This window comes from Balaenoptera ricei, chromosome 14 (assembly GCF_028023285.1).
Source record: "Balaenoptera ricei isolate mBalRic1 chromosome 14, mBalRic1.hap2, whole genome shotgun sequence".
In the NCBI taxonomy this organism is placed as follows: domain Eukaryota; kingdom Metazoa; phylum Chordata; class Mammalia; order Artiodactyla; family Balaenopteridae; genus Balaenoptera; species Balaenoptera ricei.
The window spans coordinates 25210187-25229219 of record NC_082652.1 but is presented as its reverse complement, the minus strand read 5'-3'; the positions used below and the strand labels follow the sequence as shown (position 1 = coordinate 25229219).

Here is a 19033-nt window from a genome sequence, read left to right as displayed (position 1 = left end):
AGATAAGTTCATTTGTGTCATATTTTAGATTCCATATATAAGTGATATCTAAGGTTAACTTTAAAAGCCAGCTTATTCAGCATTTTAAAAATGTAATCAAGAGTAAGAATAATTTCTTTACACAGTTGATCAAGCAGACATTCATTTTGTAAAGTTAGACTCATCCTTATTAATTTCACAGATGTGTATCAGATACCCACTGTATACTGCCATTGTCTCGGCTACTAGCATGTACGTTATTTTATTCATTCCCGTCACCGTTTTGGTGACGGATATTGCATTATGCCATTTACAGATGAAGAGACTGAGACTGGAGGTTTCCATGACTGGCTCACAGCCGGCAAACAGCCAAGTCACAGCGTGAACCCAGGGTTTCTGACTCTTAAGTCTGGGGCTATTTGTAAGTAAGACTTGAGGGAGCAGTTCTCAGAACTCTGGAGGGTCTGGGAGCACAGGGTTAGTTTATATATCTCTTATCCTCAAAGGAATGTAGTGCTTAAAATTACTGGATTCTAGGGGGGGAAGTGTGTCCATCTTGGACGTGTTTTGATTTGACTGCAGTTCTTTGTATTGTTCGAGGAACTAATACCCATTTTTCTAAAAAAAAAAAAAAAAATTTGAAAGTTACCATTATCTCAAACACTAATGTGACAAATGCCATGTGTATGACTTTCATTTTCATAAATACCTGTTTGCTAATTTTTTTTCCAAGTGATGGTTTAAATTATCACTTGGAATATATTTGCTAAAGTATATTTTGATACCATGACTTCATTGACGTGAAGATCAGGAGTTCAAGTAAACATAAGCCTTGCTCCTTCAGGACCTAATATATCTGATCGTCAATCTGATCATCAGTTTTTCTCTGGAAATGCTTATATGTTTATGGCTTTTGTATTTCTGCAGTTTCAAATGAGCAGTGACAGAACGTAATACCTTGCCCAAATATTAGTCAACAATGTTTGCTGTTACCTGAAACCATCTAGTGATGGAATTTTCTTTATTTCTACAGTCACAGCCCTTTCAGACAACATAAAACCAAAGGTAAGCATGAGATAGACCGAATGACACTCACCATGGTAAGGAGATCAAAAACTTTTTTTTTTTGCATTATAATTTTCATGTTTCATTCCATCACAACCAGTATAAAAAAAAAAAAAAAAGCTTTCTTAAAACACTGGAAATAGATGCCAAGGCAAATATCAGGGTTTGCTAACAATCAGTAAGAGAAAGATGTAGAAAATCAAGAACAAAACTAAAGAAGTCAAATAAAAGGAAAAATGACTGGGATGCAGAAGAGCGAGCAGACCTGATTATTCTGGCTCCAGCCTGTCGATTGACTCTGAAAATGAGTAACCGTTCTCTGTTTCTTAGAGTCAATGTTAATTGGCAGTGAATCTGCAATTTTTTTTAACACTATCCTTACGCAAGAAATGGCCTTTAAATCTGGTCAGGGGTGAGGGCACTGTTTCCCTGGATGCATTTTTGAGATCGTATTCTCCCCCCGTCTCCCACCCCCAGAATGTGGAACTTCCAGACATCTTCTCCCCTGAGCTGCAGTCCCTTCTGGAAGGCTTGCTCCAGCGAGACGTTAGTAAGCGACTCGGCTGCCACGGACGCGGGTAGGCCGTTGCTTCTGCCTTTCAGCGTCTTCACCTGGAAAGCAGAACAGTTCCTTTCAATACATTGAGAATCTCCCATTTCAATTAGAGGGGGTCGGAGGGAATCACATGGGAACTCTGTATATTGGCCCACGTGTTTTCCTCAGAGTCTGCAACTTCTTCTGTTCCATGTGAACTGAACTTCAGCGACGATCTTTGGGAAAAACTGTTTCTTCAGTTAATGAAGGGGTTTGGCATGCACTATTCTACTAGATTTCTAGTTTGCTTCGAAATTAATATTTGGTGCTTCATATCCCTGCCATCTGATCTATGAGGACTTGTAGACATTTGCTGTAAATCTCTTTAATGTGTAGATCTCTAACTTAATTCTTAGTTAAATTTGTTCTCATGATTACAGAATCAGATATAGATATAATCTGTGAACACCTCTAGGTTATCTCAGGCTGGGATAAGCATCCCCAGTAAAGTAGCACATGGGATTATATTCCTAGGCTCAGCGTGCAGTATTTCTAAACATCACAGTGTTTCTTGGATTGCTTCGAAAGGAGCATATTTTACTTGCTGTCTTAAAGAGCTGGAAATAGTTGTCCCTGTGTGTTCTGTAATAGGAGATAATTTTTGCAAACCGTTTCTTAGATTTCCGAATGCATATTTACTTACCACTGCTGTGACTCCCTCTCTCCCGCAGTGCACAGGAGCTAAAAACGCACGACTTCTTCAGAGGCATCGACTGGCAGCAAGTCTACCTGCAGAAGGTACTCCTGCTGGGACCCCACCCCGGGTACCCCACCCACTGTGCTCTCCATCTGCATCTCTGTATGCATCTCTACGTCCTGGCTCTGTCTCCAGGGTCCACCCCAGCTCTCCATCCACAGCCCTGCTTCTTGCTCTCCTATCCACGTGCTGCCGTATGGCTCATTCCCTTTGGAACAACTTCTCCCTCTTTGTTTATATGTAAAAATGTACGAGAAACGTTTGTCATACACTTAGATACTTTTGAGCCTAGCACCCCATAATTTAAGAATTAGCGTGATTGTATAGTGGCATAATCCCCTTGGCTTATTTTAAGCTACTTTTTAATATTCTCATTGATTCAGGAAAACACCCCAAATTAAAGTTGTTGTTGTTTTTTTCTCATTGTTGATGATCATCTTTGGACTCATCTTTGCGTGAACTCAGACCGTTGAGGAATGATGCTCTGTTAGTCCTGCCTAATTAGGAGTAGAGTTGGGTTCTGGTTCAGCCAGCATTGGCCTCGGGACGTTTGTGGGTGTGGGGCGCCCACCCTGCCCCGTTGCAGGCGTTAAGCTTCTAGCAAACTGGGTTGTGGGGCTGCATCTCCTTTGGGGGCATTGTGAACTGTGCACTGTGATTTGTGTGAGCTTGAATGAGCCCTGCACGGACTGTGACACCTTGATGTGTTGCACTGAGATCTCTTTATAGAATAGCAGGTTGGGACCGGGCCCTGACTCACCTAGTAACTGAACCTTTCTTCTCTGGCTCTTCCAGTACCCTCCACCCTTGATCCCTCCCCTGGGGGAAGTCAATGCGGCCGACGCCTTTGACATCGGCTCATTTGATGAAGAGGATACCAAAGGCATCAAGGTACACTGGCAATGCTTGCTTTCAGGTTTGTTTGTTTTTTTTTTGGAGGGTGGGGGATTTTTTAATTGGAAATCAGGCTTCATGATTGACTTAGTACTGGCCTGTTTATGGGCTGTAACTTACAGATGAATATCCATATATTTGGCGAATGTAGAAGAGGTCAAGACCTGAATTAGAGACTACGACAGCTTTCTTTGGACTACCTATTTTACATTTGATAAACTGCAAAGTGGTCACATTCTTACTGATTTGGAGAGTTTGGTGGTTGATAGAAAACTCAGACGTGTTATGAAGCAGGGAAAAACAGCCGGGTGATGGCAAACGTACTTGGCCTCATGCCAGACAGCCAGTCATCTTAGTTCTCCCAAATATCCCGGTTTCTCTGTGTCAGGAAGAAAAGAGCAAACAGCATGAATCATTTTGCATTTGTCAATCAAAAGTGAAATAATCACGGTTTTGTTCTTTTTAATATATATAGCATCTTCCGCATTTTTCAAACTTTGGTTCCTATCATTATTTTCCAAGTAGACATGGCATAATTAGAGGTTGTGAGTCATGGGAGAAAGTCACCCTCTTTTGGATGCTGAGTCAGAGCGTGTCACTACACGTCAAGTTCTCACTGCCCCCACTTTCTCAGCTTCTCCCAGCGTCTCCCCTCTCCCTCCGAGAGGCCCCCCTGCCCGTGTCTTCTCAGCTGCCTGCATTTATGGCCTTGTGTCAGCCCCCCTGGGCTTTCCTGCCAGGCAGCTGTACAGGTGACTGGGGTGCTCACATGGCCAGTTTCCCAGGATGGCAGGATGGGGGGTGGCGGGGAAGGTCAGGTGAAACACAGCGGAGAGGGCCTGGTCTGAGCCGTGGCTCCCCTGGGGACAGCAGTGTGACCACTGTGCCGACGCTCGGCATCTTCTGTGGCCTGGACAGACAGGACCACCCTATAGCTTTGGGAACAGTCCCTTTACAGAGTTATCTAAAAGGATCACTGCTGTCACAGTAGAATTTTGTCATCAGACATACTTCTCTCCAGCAAAGGGCACTAAAAGGAAAACGAATATCATGTGGGAGGCTGTGAAAATTTTGTTCAAAAGAGAGTCTCATGCTTTCAATTTTGTCAACTGTACTCTGGGCTTTGGAGTCATACGCACTGGCCTCAGATCTGCACTTACTACCTAAGGGAATCAGGGCCCTTTAGGGAACCTCGGGAGCATTGGTTTTCTTGCCTGTGAAGTGAGTGGTTTCATTGCCAGGCCTTCTCTGTGGGTGGGTCACCTGTGTCAGCCTCCTGGCATGTACACTAGGAGTTTCTGTTGTGGTGGTTTTGCTTCTTCCGAAACCAGAGCTGAGAAGGCTGTGTCTCTTCAAATGCAGCCAAAATAATACATTGTTCTTTAAGGAGAAAAAATAAAGCTCACTTCATGTAGAGCTTTGTTTTATTCACTTTTCACATAGGCCGAGTCGTAAAGACCAAGGCTCTCTGACCTTACAGGAGATGGAACCGTTTGTATATAAAGCAGAGTTGTCCATTTCAGAGCAACTACTTTGGAAAGGAGGGTGTTTTCACTTCTGCCAAACTCTGCAGAATCTGCCCCAGTGTCCCTCATCACAGGGTGCTCTCCTGGCCTTGATGCTCTAACACTGCACCGCACACACACATACACACACACACACATGAGCGTGTTCACACTCAGGACACACAAAGGTTTCAGCACCAGGCTTGGTTTGGGCGTCTGAAGAAAGCTGAAAGGGGAAAAACTGTACACATTTTGATCTCAGAATCAGCACGTTAGGATGACAAGTCAGTAAGGGTGGGTGGAGAGCATCCTGATTGGGACCAGGATGCAGGTTCCTCCAGTGGTTCAGTGATTCACTAAAGGCCTGTGGGCAAGAGCCTCACCCTTGGTCTTTCTCCATTTTCCTTCTTAATAACTTGCCTCTCTCCCATACTTATCTCTCAGGCAAGGGAGTGAACAAGTCAAGCTTCTAGGGAGATCCCTGCTTTTGAAAGACAGGGCTAGTTTTTCCTTCCAGTAGGATCGCTTGTCTTTCTGCCACAAAACTGTAACTCAAATCTGTAAAACCATTTTCTTAGCTTGCTTTCAGAGTACAGGCTCACTTGGAGAAGAATGAAGAATTTTGAGTAATAGTTTGGAAGAGAAATGCTATCGTTAAGTGTAATTTTTCTTATAGCACCTCTGAAAGGCCACATTGCCTAAAGTCTCCACGTATCTCGAGACTTATGATCATACTGTTCAACTTGGATTCATTGGAAAGCTCATGGGCTAAATGGTAAATTTGGCCTAGTGGACCTTTTAGTTTTTCTCATTTTACAGAATAATGGGAGGGTGGTTAGAAAGCCCTCCTGGCTTCTCCCTTGTAACTGTATCTAAAACCATAGGGATCTGTTTTCACAAATAAAATATCCTCACTATAATCGATATTATTTTGTTGCCAGATTCTTGTCATCCTTTAAAGAAAACCCTATATATGTTAGTTTTCAATGGCAAAAATGCTATGAAGATGCTGTAGAAGATTGGGCTGCATCTGACTGACCCAGGGATGGAAGTGAAGTGCCCATAATATATCACCCTGTGTGGATCCCGGTTGTTGGATTGTCTTTCTTTTTTTTTCTTTTTAAAAGATTTTATTGAAGTATAGTTGATGTACAATATTATATAACTTACAGGTGTACAGTATAGTGATTAACAACTTTTAAAGGTTATACTCCATTTACAGTCATTATAAAATACTGGCTATCTTCCCCGTGTTGTACAGTATATTCCTTGGTCGCTCGATTGTCATTGGCAGAGGTTTATGACAAGTAATAAATTGTCTCTTAATGGTTATAGGCTGTTGTCTAGTTATCTTCCTACACGCAGTTATGTTACTTTTGAATCTGTTGCCTTTGTAAGCATGTTAAATCATACATATCTTGATTTCTTAAAATAATAAGCTTCTTGATTGCGACCAAGAACTCTACAAGAACTTCCCATTGGTGATCTCTGAGCGCTGGCAGCAGGAAGTGGTGGAAACTGTTTAGGAAGCAGTAAATGCAGACACGGATAAAATCGAGGCCAGAAAGAGAGCTAAAAATAAGCAGCTTGGCCACGAAGAAGGTAAAATAGCTGGTGTGTCTGAAGATATTTCTAAAGCAATGAATTTTCAAGATCTCTTGTAAAGCTGAAAATAGTATCTGGGTCATAAAATACTTTCCACTAGAGTGGGAGAAATGCCATAAATTGTTTTCGTTTTACCTGGCTTGGAAAAGATCAGTGTGAAATGATATTTCAAAGTCTTTAATTTTTTAAAAGTTTTTATTGAAATATAGTTGATTTACAATGTTGTGTTAGTTTCAAGTGTACAGCAAAGTGATTCAGTTATACATATATATATAAATATATACTTGATATTTCAAAGTCTTTAGTCCACATATAAATAATATGTATGGAGGTCGTCAGCAGTATTTTGTCAATGCACCTTCTTATCTTGCAGTTTTGTGGCCAATTTGGAAGTTTTCTTCCTTAAAGATTAAGTATCACGGTGTCAGCAACAGGGCCAGCTTCCTGGGTGTCTGGCCTGTGTGGTCTCATCAGGCCACCGACCCAGGTTAATGCTGCGCTGGCACCATCTTGACATTCTTAATAATTTTTTAACAAGCGACCTGCATTTTCATTTTCCACAGGGCCCCGCAAAGTATGGTGAGGAACTTAGTATTACATGTTTACTTGTCAAGAGACATAAGTGTATATACATACATTTATATTATAAACAGCATGAAAGAGTCACCAGGGCCAAACTGTGGGGAGGGGCCGGAGTGGGCGCATGGAGGACGCGAGATTATCTAAAGCCATGGGGAAAACGGTGGAAAATTCACCGTTGCCATTGCCAGAAAGAGCGACTTATGGCTTTGTTCCTTTCTTAAGCTCCCAGTTTGGCTTCATACTATATCTTGTGTGGGCTTTTATTCCTGAATCTTGGCTAAACTCCTTGGGCTTGACCTATTGGCCTCAAAAATACTGGGCAGTTAGTTGCACTGCCTGTGTACCTCCTCATTACTGTAGTGATTGGTTACGTGCTCTTATTTGGAATAAACATGACAGTACCTCTCCACTCAACTCCATTCATACAATCACAGATAACTATGCCAAAAACCAGCAGCAGAAGAAATACCAAGAAGAACCCATCCCAGCATTAGGAGATATTCCTAATAGTGAAGTAAACCAAATGTTCTTTCTTGCAGCCAAAGAACTTTACACCAAAAACTGAATTGTATGTAGACTAATACCAAACACTTATTACAAATTTTTGATGTAAAAATTTTGACCATAGTAATTTTGACTATCTTTCTGATTAATATCCAATATTGAAATGTAAAAAAAAAAAAAAGTAAGTTGAACTTCTCTTAGATTAAGTTCTATTAATAATATAAATGTTATCAAATAGTAGTTACTAATGGACAGAATAAGTAAAATCCTGCATTACCATATAGCAAGTATCCCTCCCCCAAAAAAAAGAAAAAGAAAAAAGAGTCACCAAGCCATATATTTTTTTTTTAATTAATTAATTTATTTATTTTTGGCTGTGTTGGGTCTTCGTTTCTGTGCGAGGGCTTTCTCTAGTTGCGGCAAGCGGGAGCCACTCCTCATCGCGGTGCGCGGGCCTTGCATTGTCGCGGCCTCTCTTGTTGCCGAGCACAGGCTCCAGACGCGCAGGCTCAGTAGTTGTGGCTCACGGGCCTAGTTGCTCCGCGGCATGTGGGATCTTCCCAGACCAGGGCTCGAACCCGTGTCCCCTGCATTGGCAGGCAGATTCTCAACCACTGCGCCACCAGGGAAGCCCGAAGCCATATTTTTATTTACCATATTTGAGTGCCCTATTAGGATTTCCAGAGGAGAATACATAACATCCAGTATTAAATAAATCAGTCATCTTTGATTCACCAAATATTGCCACTCTTGATTTTTCTAAGACTTTATGGATTTTGGATATTTAAACTTATTATGGTTAGTGATGAAGATAGCTTTTTGTTTTACTTCTAAGCAAAGACCTTTCTGAGGTTAACGTATAATAAGAATGACCGGAAACAATTTCAGTCTGTGAACAATTTGCTTTGGTGCGGGTATCTTGGTGCAGGATTCCTAGGTCTTGTCGACCATTCCCCAGTAGCATTTATCATCTGTTTAGAAAAGTGTCCACCATCCTGGATGAATGACTCCTTACCTAAAAGTCTCCTGAGTGCACCAAGGGAACGTGACAGCCCTTTAACTGTGTTCACCTCCATTCTGCAGGGAAAGGGGCTTTATTTCTAAGCCATTCTTGAGAGAACGGGTCCACTGAGATCACTCTGGACCACGTTTGCTGTTACGGATTTTACACAGGAAATTATAGCCTCAGTAGTTTGCTCAGGGGAGAGCCACGATGTCACTAGACTCTTGACAAATTGGACCCAGAAAAAAATATGTATGTTAATGACCTTGTTGAAGTGTAGCCTTTTAATTAGAGCTGTAATTAGAACGTCTAACAAATTAATGAATTATTCTCACATGTAATTAAGTAATTTAGGAATAACTAGATCTTGGTTGAGGATCTCAGAAGTCACCCTTAAAGTAAAATATAGTCTAGGATTAGATATCTGAAGTAAAAATATAAGACGTATACTTTAAATGTACTTGACAAATGCAGACACCTTTTCCATTAAAATGGCAACTCCGTGAACCACACCCCATCACCACGGACCCTCCCGAGGCCCCTCGCTCCTTCATTCTTTTCCTTCCTGCTTGTGTCCAAGTGACACAACATGGGTTTTGCTTATTTGTTTATTACCTGAATCTCCCACTAGAATGTAAGCTCCCTGAAGGCGAGGACTTTTGTCTCTTTTATCCACTGCTGCGTCCAGAATGCCTAGCACGTGCCCAGCACCTTCCCGTCATCGTTGAACGAATGAGTGAGTGAGTGAATGAATGATTTTAGCACCATCACCAAAGCCTCGAAGGAAGGCAAAGTAAGCCACTTAAAACTGACCTTTTTTTTTTTTTGAGACAATACTTTGCTGTAAAAATGTAATCAGAACTCAACATGCATGTGAATTAGCTTGGCCTCCCTACATAGCCATATATATGAAGGATAATTATAACCTTAAGTGGAGGAAAGACCAGTTTTTGACCCTTGTGTTACTTTGGCTTCTTTGGACAAGAAAATCTCCTCTCTGTTATTTTTTTAAATACCATTAAAGGGAGAAGCCCAATTCCATATAAAGGCAAAGGTACTTTGGGCATAGCTTGAGTTTAATCACTCTCTATTCCCCAATTATCACCCTACATAATGAAAAAATATTTATCAAACAAACTCTGACCCTCTCAGAGCAATAGAGGAGCATCATGAATATCAGAATATTGAGAAACAGCCATTTAATATGTTAGTAGAGAGCTGAAGAGACCGGTTCTTTAATGTGTTTAAAACTGAAATAATGATTTCTATAGTGTGTTCTCTTTATAGAAACTTGCTCTTTTTCTAAAAAGTGTGTCATTCTTTTTTTTCTGAGAAGCATATAGACATTCTGTTTCAGACCCTGCTAAATTTCATCGTTGTGTTCCGTGCCTCAGATTACGCTCTGGGAAGAGACTGCATCATGCACGGGTACATGCTGAAGCTGGGAAACCCATTCCTGACTCAGTGGCCGCGGCGATATTTTTACCTCTTTCCAAACAGACTTGAATGGAGAGGAGAGGGCGAGTCACGAGTAAGTCTGTAGCATCTTCCCGAGCACTCGTTTCCGTGGTGATTTCACATCGCCGGCATGTTTTCTCAGATCTCCCTCTAGCTCCCATATCTCTTTTAACATGTATACATGAGATTTTCATGTTCAGACATTAACTTTTAAACTTCTGAGTCAAGGAAGGATTTGGCGCTACCTGAAAATAGAAGGTGCCTTCCAGGGAGGTCAAAGCAGACAGGTTTGAGGAGGGCTGGAGAGCGGTTAGGTGGATCAAAAAAGGGGAAAAAACTGGGACTTTGGAGTCAGAGGTGTTTAAACACTGCTCCGTGTCTCTGGGACTCGGAGCACATTATGTCGACTGAGCCTCAGTTTTCTCATCTGTAAAATGGGAGAAGTAGAAATGGTAACGACTACTACAATTGTTGCAGATTTATCTTGGGCCTGGTGCTGTAGACACACAGACACAAACACACACACAGACACACACACACACACTTTTAATTTGTTTAGCAACCTTTGAGGTCCAGCCCTTATATTATATAAAGAGAGAACCAGGGCTTAGAGAGGGAAGGTCTGGCACCAGTGACAGGTGTGGATGAGAAGTGATTCCGACCGGGGTCTGCCTGTGCCCCGTGTCTCCGTTACGAGGCCTCCCTGAGTCGGGGTTGAGTAAGACGAGGTCTGCAGTGCAGGCCGAGAAGCTTGGCACCGAGACCAGGGCACCTGACCCCCCTCCCGTTGTCTCCACCTTGCTGGAAAATCAGAAGTGGGTTTTATCGCATTAGATGGGAAGATACAGCCACCCTGTAAGGTCCTTTCAAGAGCTAATGTTAGTGAACAAGAAAAGAGAAATTTCCCATCTACACCGTCCCTCGTAGCAAGTGGGGCAGCATTTATTAAGCGTCTGCTGTGTGAAGCGCCCAGGGCTTGTCTCCATGGAAGGTGGCAACCCATGTGGAAGGAGTTCTGCCCTTGGGGGAGGGAATGGTTGGTCATCATAAGCAGGACAGTGGTCCCAACTGTGAAAAACATAGTTGGTGTATTGGAATATGGCCCCTGTATCAGAATATGGCTCTGTACTGGCCAGAGCATGGAAAATGGTGAGGCCAAATCTGGTGTGTTTGACTTTGGAATGTGTTTTGCAAATCCTTGTTGGTGAAGATGCCATTTAATTACAAGTGATTGCTACTGTGTATGACCACATTCTTCATAAATGACCATGATCTTCTCACTATTACTAGTGCCATAGAAGTCACTTTCTAAAAATTCATACATCTAGGATCTGAGTTATGATTAATAAGACTCTATGGGGGTCCTGAATTATAACTCAGGTACTGGTAAGTATTGTATAATATAAAATATGCATATTACATAGAACATGTATATATGATTATACATAAATACAAGATAATTATATTTTGTATAATATTACATATGTATTTTTTACATTATAGAATATTTACTAGCACCTGAGTTATAATTCATACATATATCATTATATAATGTTTATTTCCAGATAATGAGTGGCCCTGGGCATAGTATGCGCTTACTATGCTATCTACTGGTCAGTCACTGTTGTACACTTTGAAAGGAAATTGTCTCGTTTTTCAGGATATTCGAAAACTAAAACAAAAATCTTCTTTTGCTTACCATTGGATATGATAAATTACCTTGGTTTTAAAAGAGTCAGCATTTAGCGTTGATTCACGAAGCTACGTAATGTGCCTGGGTAGATTCATAAGTTTAAGTAAGGGAAAAAGAAAACGTGGGTTTATGATGGTGTTGTTTTTCATTTAGGATTCCTGGAGTATTTATTCCAAAAAACATAAAATGGTAAGGTGCTCAGAGACACTGTAGCATTCACCGGGAGCAGTGATGCTGTAGACCCAGCGGGACAGTCTTTTAAGGACGTCACCTGTGTTTATAACATCATTTCGACGTGATCAAAATATCAGTCGCTTACAAGCTAGCGTGACCGAACTTTTACTGGGCTGCTGGGTTCAAAGCCAGCGACACACCTCTCACTCATGTAGATCGTAGGTAGCGGTGTCATTGTTCCCTCATAGCAGGATTGATCGTGTCTAGGCAAGTGTGTGATGTAGGAGAGGTACATGTGATTCACACTCATCCCCACATCAGTACTGTGCTGAGGGAACAGCTTTGCTTTCTGCCTTATAGAGACGTTCCTTTCTTTGCAGCTTTCTTTGAGATGTTATATTTTGAATTTTCGTACATTTCTTTTGTAGTCATTTCCCCCCACTTCTAGAATATCATCAAAGAAAGAAAGATGCTGATTTTTTTTCTTTACTTTTTCTAAGCTGGTAGTTTTCAGTATTATTTATTAACTTAATTTAAGAAGTCATGCAATAATGTGAAGTAACTTATCATCTTTTATTTTTACGGTCAGCAAAATTTACTGACAATGGAACAGATTGTGTCTGTGGAAGAAACTCAGATTAAAGACAAAAAGTGCATTTTGTTGAGGATAAAAGGAGGGAAGCAATTTGTCTTGCAGTGTGAGGTGAGTGTTTGTATTTTTTCCAGAGGTGAAAGAACAATTATATAAACATTCAACAAAGGTGCCTGCCTGGTTATCAAACATTTTCTTACTCCATGCTTTATCACTCACGAACTTAGCAAGAAAGTTGGAAGATACAAGGATCTCAGCAAATTAACAGTTATTTTAAAAGAAGTGTTTCTTAGAAAATGGCAGGAGGAAGGACAGGAAATAAAGTGATTACCCTATCTGGAAACCATCCAGTATTTAATAGGAGCCTTGAATTTTATTTGTTCACAGTTTTCCAGATCTGATCTGATCTTTCAGCATGTTTGAAGTTGAGGTTTGTGTGTTGAAATAAACATAAGATCCCCAAGTAACTCTTAACAGGGGAAATGCCATCTTTCTCTCCCCAAAGTTCTGTTGTAGCCCGAACTTAATTCCTGAACACTGCTCTTGGGGTGTGGGGGGATGTTTTGGGGGGGGATGAGAAAAGAGTGTATTTAGAGAGATAAAGCAGTAGTAGATACAAAGACGTGTTTGCTTCACGACTTCAACACTTTTCTACTGGATGTGTGTGTGTGTGTGTGTGTGTGTGTGTATGTATGTGTATACATGCTTGTAAAGAGCATATTTAGAGAGATAAACTAGTAGTTGATGCAAAAACGTATGATTAATTACTTCATGACGTCATTGCACATGTGAAGGTGCTTCTGAAATTTGTCAAAACTCCTCATGCATTATTTTCTAGACTTGAGTTATTTCAGACATCAGAGATCAAAGGTGATCTTTCAACAAAGTCAAGGCAGCAATTCTCCTGTGGGGTTGTAGGAGGCTCTTCTGAAGGGCTTGGTCCCTCTTCTGGGCAAGGGGCCCCTGGAGGAAGTTCCTGCGTGACCCCCCCCCCATTACTCACCGGCCGCGGGGTGGGACATGGGGTGTGCTTTCCCTGGGGGAAAGGGGGTTCCAAGGACTGGCCAGAGGCATCCATGTGTGTCGGCGAAGCCAGTGACACTGTCCCAACTCCTCCGCCTCTTGTGTTTGCCTTCAGAGTGACCCGGAGTTCCTGCAGTGGAAGAAAGAGCTGACGGAGACGTTCACCGAGGCCCAGCGGCTGTTACGTCAAGCCCCCAAGTTCCTCAACAAATCCCGCTTGGCCATCGTGGAGCTCTCGAAGCCGCCCTTCTGCCACAGGAACAGCAATGGCCTCTGACCCCTGGCACGGGGAGGGTCCCACGAGACGGCACCTCCTCTGGGAAGTCCGCATGGGCTGCTCGACCCGCGAAGTGGAGCCTTTGGGAGAAGTGTGAGGATGAGAGATGGAGTCGCTCGCCTCCGGGGTGCTCCGTGGCTGGGGGGACCCAGGACTCTGAGATGCTCCTACTAGGAGTGGCGACCACCCTCAGGCTTGGGGGCGCCTCCTCCCCTCCTGAGGGCCTCCTGCCACGGTCGCATCCATCCGCCCTCGAAACTACTGAAGAAACGAAGTTCTCTTTCTTTGCCACACACTTCTTTTGGTTATAGATGAACCTAGAACTTGAAATGATTCCTACTGATTGTGGCACTTTTTGCATCCGATATCAAATGTATCTCAGGCTTGCCAAGGTGGGATCAAACAGTCTGCCGTTCAGGTTGCCCCAGCGTTGCCACGCTCTGTCCATAATCAGCCCCGGCTGGGTTTAGATGTCTTTGCTCCATAGTCCTGGCAGGATGGCAGACCAGCTGGGTGTCCTCTGTGCCCTTGAGAACCAGCCTCTCGTTGTCTCGGGGCTTGAAAGCTGCAGAGGTTTTCTGAAAGGGCTGCACCTGGGCCCTCCCCGCGGGTGCGGCACCCACGGGTACCAGCCTGCCTCTGACCGAGAGCTTAGGCAGCTGGGACCAAGGACGTGGGAGCCACTCAACATCGAAGGCGTCAGATGGTAGATGGTTGGAGGCTCACCGTGGCTCTGCAGGAGAGGCGGTGGCATTTGCATCTCACGGTGACACAGCCATTTTCAAACCATGAAGTCGGTGCACTTCCCCTGGGTACACAGGACTGCCTGCGGGCGCCCGTCTTGGGCTTGGATGGAAGCCGTCGTGAGACACAGCAACTCTGGTTCCCTCTGGCTGACCTCAGGAAGCATCTGGGTAACGGATGTGTCAAGGAAGGAAACTCTGTTTTACCTTTTAGTATAATTTTAAAATGAATTTTATTGAAAAAAGAATGCTGAAGATGAATGTGTCAAAATGGGTTAACTGTGTATATTGACTTGCATCGTCGTTCAACTGTCATTAGCGAATAATTCTTTGCCCTGGCGGGTTGTTCTGTGACAGCGACGGCCTGATCCCAGTGGCCTCCTCTCCCCGTGGTTTGTTTCATGTCCCAAATAAGTGCTGGTTTATAAGAACCAGTGTGTTTCCCAGCCAGGTCCTCCGTGTCATCAGACTAAAAATAATAACAGTAATTTTCAGAGTCCACATATTTGTCCTTTCTTAGTGCAGTTTTATTGTCTGTTTCTGAGTCGACTACTAACAATATAAATAACTTGACATCGTAATTATCTGCATCCTGTCCTCGATGTTTTTAGTGGTTCCACATCTTTGTGTTTATATTTGTGTGCCGCACTCACTGGGAAAGTAAGTCCTTTTTAATGAAACGATATCTTGAGAGTTTGGAAGATAATTATCGAAAGAGCCTTTTATTTCATAGGAGAAGTTACCTTGGAAAAGAAACTTTGAGGTTCACTATTTATCTCAACTACTAGTTGGAATTTAGCATACATGTTCTACTATCTGCTGTTTCCAGTATAGAAGTTGGGGGCTACTATTTACATGGATTCCCCTGATTTAAAAGGGAAGAATAGTATTCAAATTGTGTTTGTAAAAAAAAAAAAACCACCAGAGATAGAAAAGCTGTTCATGACAAGTGAGCAACTCCCCAGGCATGGCTGATTGTCACTGTCACCGCTGTAGTTAGTTACTGGCTCCATCACAAGGTCACATGTGCTCAGCACCTATGGTTCAGAGATGGGTAATTACAGTTTAGAAATCGCTGAGCCTCCTGCCTCTGCTGCACAGAGTAGAGATGTAGCCTCACGTGGAGAAGGTGCATGAACTCCTTGAGGGTCTGGGCTTAGCGTCTCATGTTCCATACTCAGGGCACCAGCTACGCCGATTCGCATCTCTGAAAAAATATCATTTAAGCTCTGGAGTAGAACATAAGGTTGTCTTTCCTTTGCAAAAGAAAAATGAATTGGAAATATTCCAAGAGCCCTTTTGCCTCGCCTCAAATTTATTCCAAGTGAACTTTTACACTCCTTCATGTTTGATGGGTAACGACAGGGCTGAGAAGTGCATTACGTGGATGTGATTTATTAAAAGTGCTCTGTGAGGTTAGGATGAGTGGCTTTCTGGGGGGAGGTCCGTGTTTGTGTTTGGGGTTTGGCAGCCTGGAGAGGCCAGTCTTCCTCCTGAACTCGTGCCTGCAGCCTTTCTGAGGGGGTAAGTGTTTCTGCTGCCAAATGGAAGGCACTTCCAGGACCCTTCTGTGCCAGCACCTGGCGCCCCCGTGGCCAAAGAAGTCGGTTGGTTTAGGAGTCTTGGTATACGTGGCTGTTTTAGGTCTTAATGTTTGACCCTACCTACGTTTGGAGTGTTAAAAAGGGCAAAATTGAGCACAAGTGTTATCATTATTTTAGATTTATTTGGTTGGGATATTTTCACATTGTCAGAAAAAATCATTGAAGTTGATATTTTTGTAAAATTATGTTAGTAGTGTCTTGATTTCATAATTCAAAGGAATCATTAAAGCAAAGCCTAAAAATAATAGATTAAGCTGCTCTACTCTACACCATATATGGAATGAATTAAAAACTTTTGGGAATCCAAGGTTATTTTTTTTTAACCTAAAACATTCTCTTTGGTGCATTTATTCCCTTATGTCATTGGGACTCATGGTTTTTCCTTCTCTATCATGTTTAAGTACAATTTTTCAGGAAAACTGCTAGAAATCAGCTGTTGTTTCACTTGCTAATGTGAATGTTTCACTTCCTGTGCCTCTGATTGGTCAATTCACGGACATGACAATTTCAAATTCTATATGTAAAGAGAAGGGACAAATGTCCAGGCTCGCTGAAGAAAGGAAGCATTCTGCTCAAGAAAGACAGCAACAAAGCTGGAAAAGCAAATAGAGCAACGACCACAAACAACCATCTGTTCAAAGCAAGAGTTAGCTTTGATTTGCGCTTTGAAATATGCTGTACAGATACTAAAAACAATTGTTTGAAGGCTCACACTGGCCATTAAAAAATATCATTGACCAATTGACAATGTGGTTTAACTCTCAAGAAGATCAAAGTGTGTTTTTTTCTGATGATTTTTTATTTCATTCAGAATTTATAGTTGGGCCAGTCGAATACAACATTTGACTTTTCAGCGGAATTGATTTTTCTGATGTTTCAAAATTTTAACCTATCAAGAAGAAAAGAAAATTCTCAAAGTTGGACTTTTTTTGCTTGATGTAAATATGTTAAAAAATTTGCAGTGTGCTGGTGTAAGATAAGGCTTATCTTGTATGATTTAATTTATATGTAATTTTTCTCAGTTTCATTCAGGGACTCATATCTGTGTCATTCAGAGATGCTTGGGGAAGGAACTCCTCCCCTGCCAGGGGATGGATGTGTTTGTACCCAGAGAGGAGTTGGGCTTCATTGGGATCTGTGACACACGCTGGGACGTGGATGGAGTGGGGGTCACAGAAGGCAGGATCCTGGTAGAGATGGGGCAAAGGACAAAAGGAGTTAATTCGCTGGGAAAAGCCAATCTCCTTACACCATAAAGCACCAGGGAAATTACAGTTGAACTTGGTGCTTTGGGGTGGTTTTCCCCTTATAACAAGAAGAGTTGAATAGTAACTATTTTAACACTCGGTCGCTTTAGTTTTGAATATGGAGCTGCTGGACTTAGAAGAGGCTGTTTGCTTTCCACCAGGACTTTCTGTAGAAATGAGGTTGCCGGTTGCCCCTCCTTGTCATCCAGCACCCTTGGGGAAGGCACACAGGACCCAGAGCTGATGCCCCATCTTGGTGTGTGCGCCTTGCGGCCAATCAGGGGAGGGGAAGAAGGCCAGAGGTGGGGTGTGGGCTGCTGTCACCCTGTCAGTCAGGTGGGGACATTGCTGCACACCCACTGAAGGTACCGTAATTCCCCTACAGTGACAAGACTGGGCTTGCTGCTTGAGCCAAGCAGAGTGAGCTTTACTTTTCAAAACATTTTTTCTTCCTAAAGCTCTAACATGATTTCCCTCCCACATCAGGTTAACTTGAGAAGCTTTCATTAATTAATCACTTAAATTCATGTTAATATGAATTTTTTGTATCCAGGCCACATTTTTAAAAATTTACTGTAGAAAGAATGAAAGTTGAAGTCTAAGATGATACTTCTTGGCTTCCTCGAGTCATAATGGCCTTTAGATTTCCTTCATCCTCGAAGACTAAGAGAGCTGTTCTTTGACAGCCGAGTAACAGGGATGCCCAACTCTGGCAGCGTCCAAAGGCCTGGGGGCATGAGTGACCGGCCACTTCACTGGCCTGGCCGTGTTAGCACTTACTGATAAATGTAGCACCCCAAATTTTAAATTGCCTTTATTTAAAAAAAACACGCACACACTACAGAAAATGGATTAACGTGTATCATTCCATCAAAACCATATAGGAAAACCCTGCATTTGAGAGTTAAATGACTCACGTTCTTATAGTAAACTCTCTTACATCTAACAAATCTCAAAATCATCTCTGAAAAACTGGTAACTATGCTTCCAATTTTAATTTTGTCCTAATATAAAATGTCTCTCATGTAAGGGGTAGGGAATGGAGAAATATTTCTAATCGTGTATTCATATTCCAAAAGACTTGAAATTCAACTTCTTGTTTCTTAGTTGATTATATTCCATGATGTACATACTTATGTGGTTTATAAGCTAAGCACTGGCCTTTTTTTTTTTTTTTAGTTCTATTGTTAAATTGTATTTTTCTCTGTTTTAACAAATTATAATAGATTTGGCTTTTTTCTGGGTAGCGTAAAGATTGCCAAACTACATATATATATATATATATATATATATATATATATATATAAAAACAAGAGTTCTGTTTTAGCACAAAAGCATTTTATATTATTTATTGAATCCTTCAGTTCTCATCAAAAACATTGCTTACCGCTTCTGCCCCTTTTTATTTGTATAGCTTGTTATTTAAGGAAATGCAGTCTTTTCTGTTTCTGTTTTTTTTTTTCCCACAAAATAAAATTGAAACAAAGCGTATAGCAATGTGGGGTGGACATCCCTTCTCATGGCCATGAACTGTTTTCAACAATAGCTTAACCCTCTGATCTGTGCTGAGAGGCAAGCGCACTTCTTGGGGTAACATCTGACAGTGAACTTGTGGTGAAATAACTGCTTTCATCTACCTCTTCCGAAGGCCCCCTGCTTGTTGACAGGTTCCTCGAATGCTTGATTCTACGCTGGCTCCATCGTAAAAGAATTTCGGGAAAGTGTATAGCCGTCCTTCCCTCGTGATGTAGATTTCACCGTGTCGTGTAGGGGCCCCAGCGAGCGGGGCAGGT

At 42.1% G+C, this 19033-nt stretch overlaps 1 protein-coding gene across 1 annotated transcript in view; it reads left to right on the top strand.

Moving 5' to 3' along the window:
• LOC132347260 (beta-adrenergic receptor kinase 2-like) overlaps positions 1-15371 on the top strand; it is an 83355-nt gene extending 67984 nt beyond the window's left edge. The window contains 8 exon segments of the mRNA XM_059893643.1: positions 1013-1079; positions 1522-1622; positions 2311-2377; positions 3132-3227; positions 6175-6337; positions 9824-9960; positions 12344-12457; positions 13485-15371. Of these exon segments, the coding sequence (XP_059749626.1) occupies positions 1013-1079; positions 1522-1622; positions 2311-2377; positions 3132-3227; positions 6175-6337; positions 9824-9960; positions 12344-12457; positions 13485-13646 (907 nt within the window). The 3' untranslated portion in view covers positions 13647-15371.
• The last annotated feature ends 3662 nt before the right edge of the window (positions 15372-19033 follow it).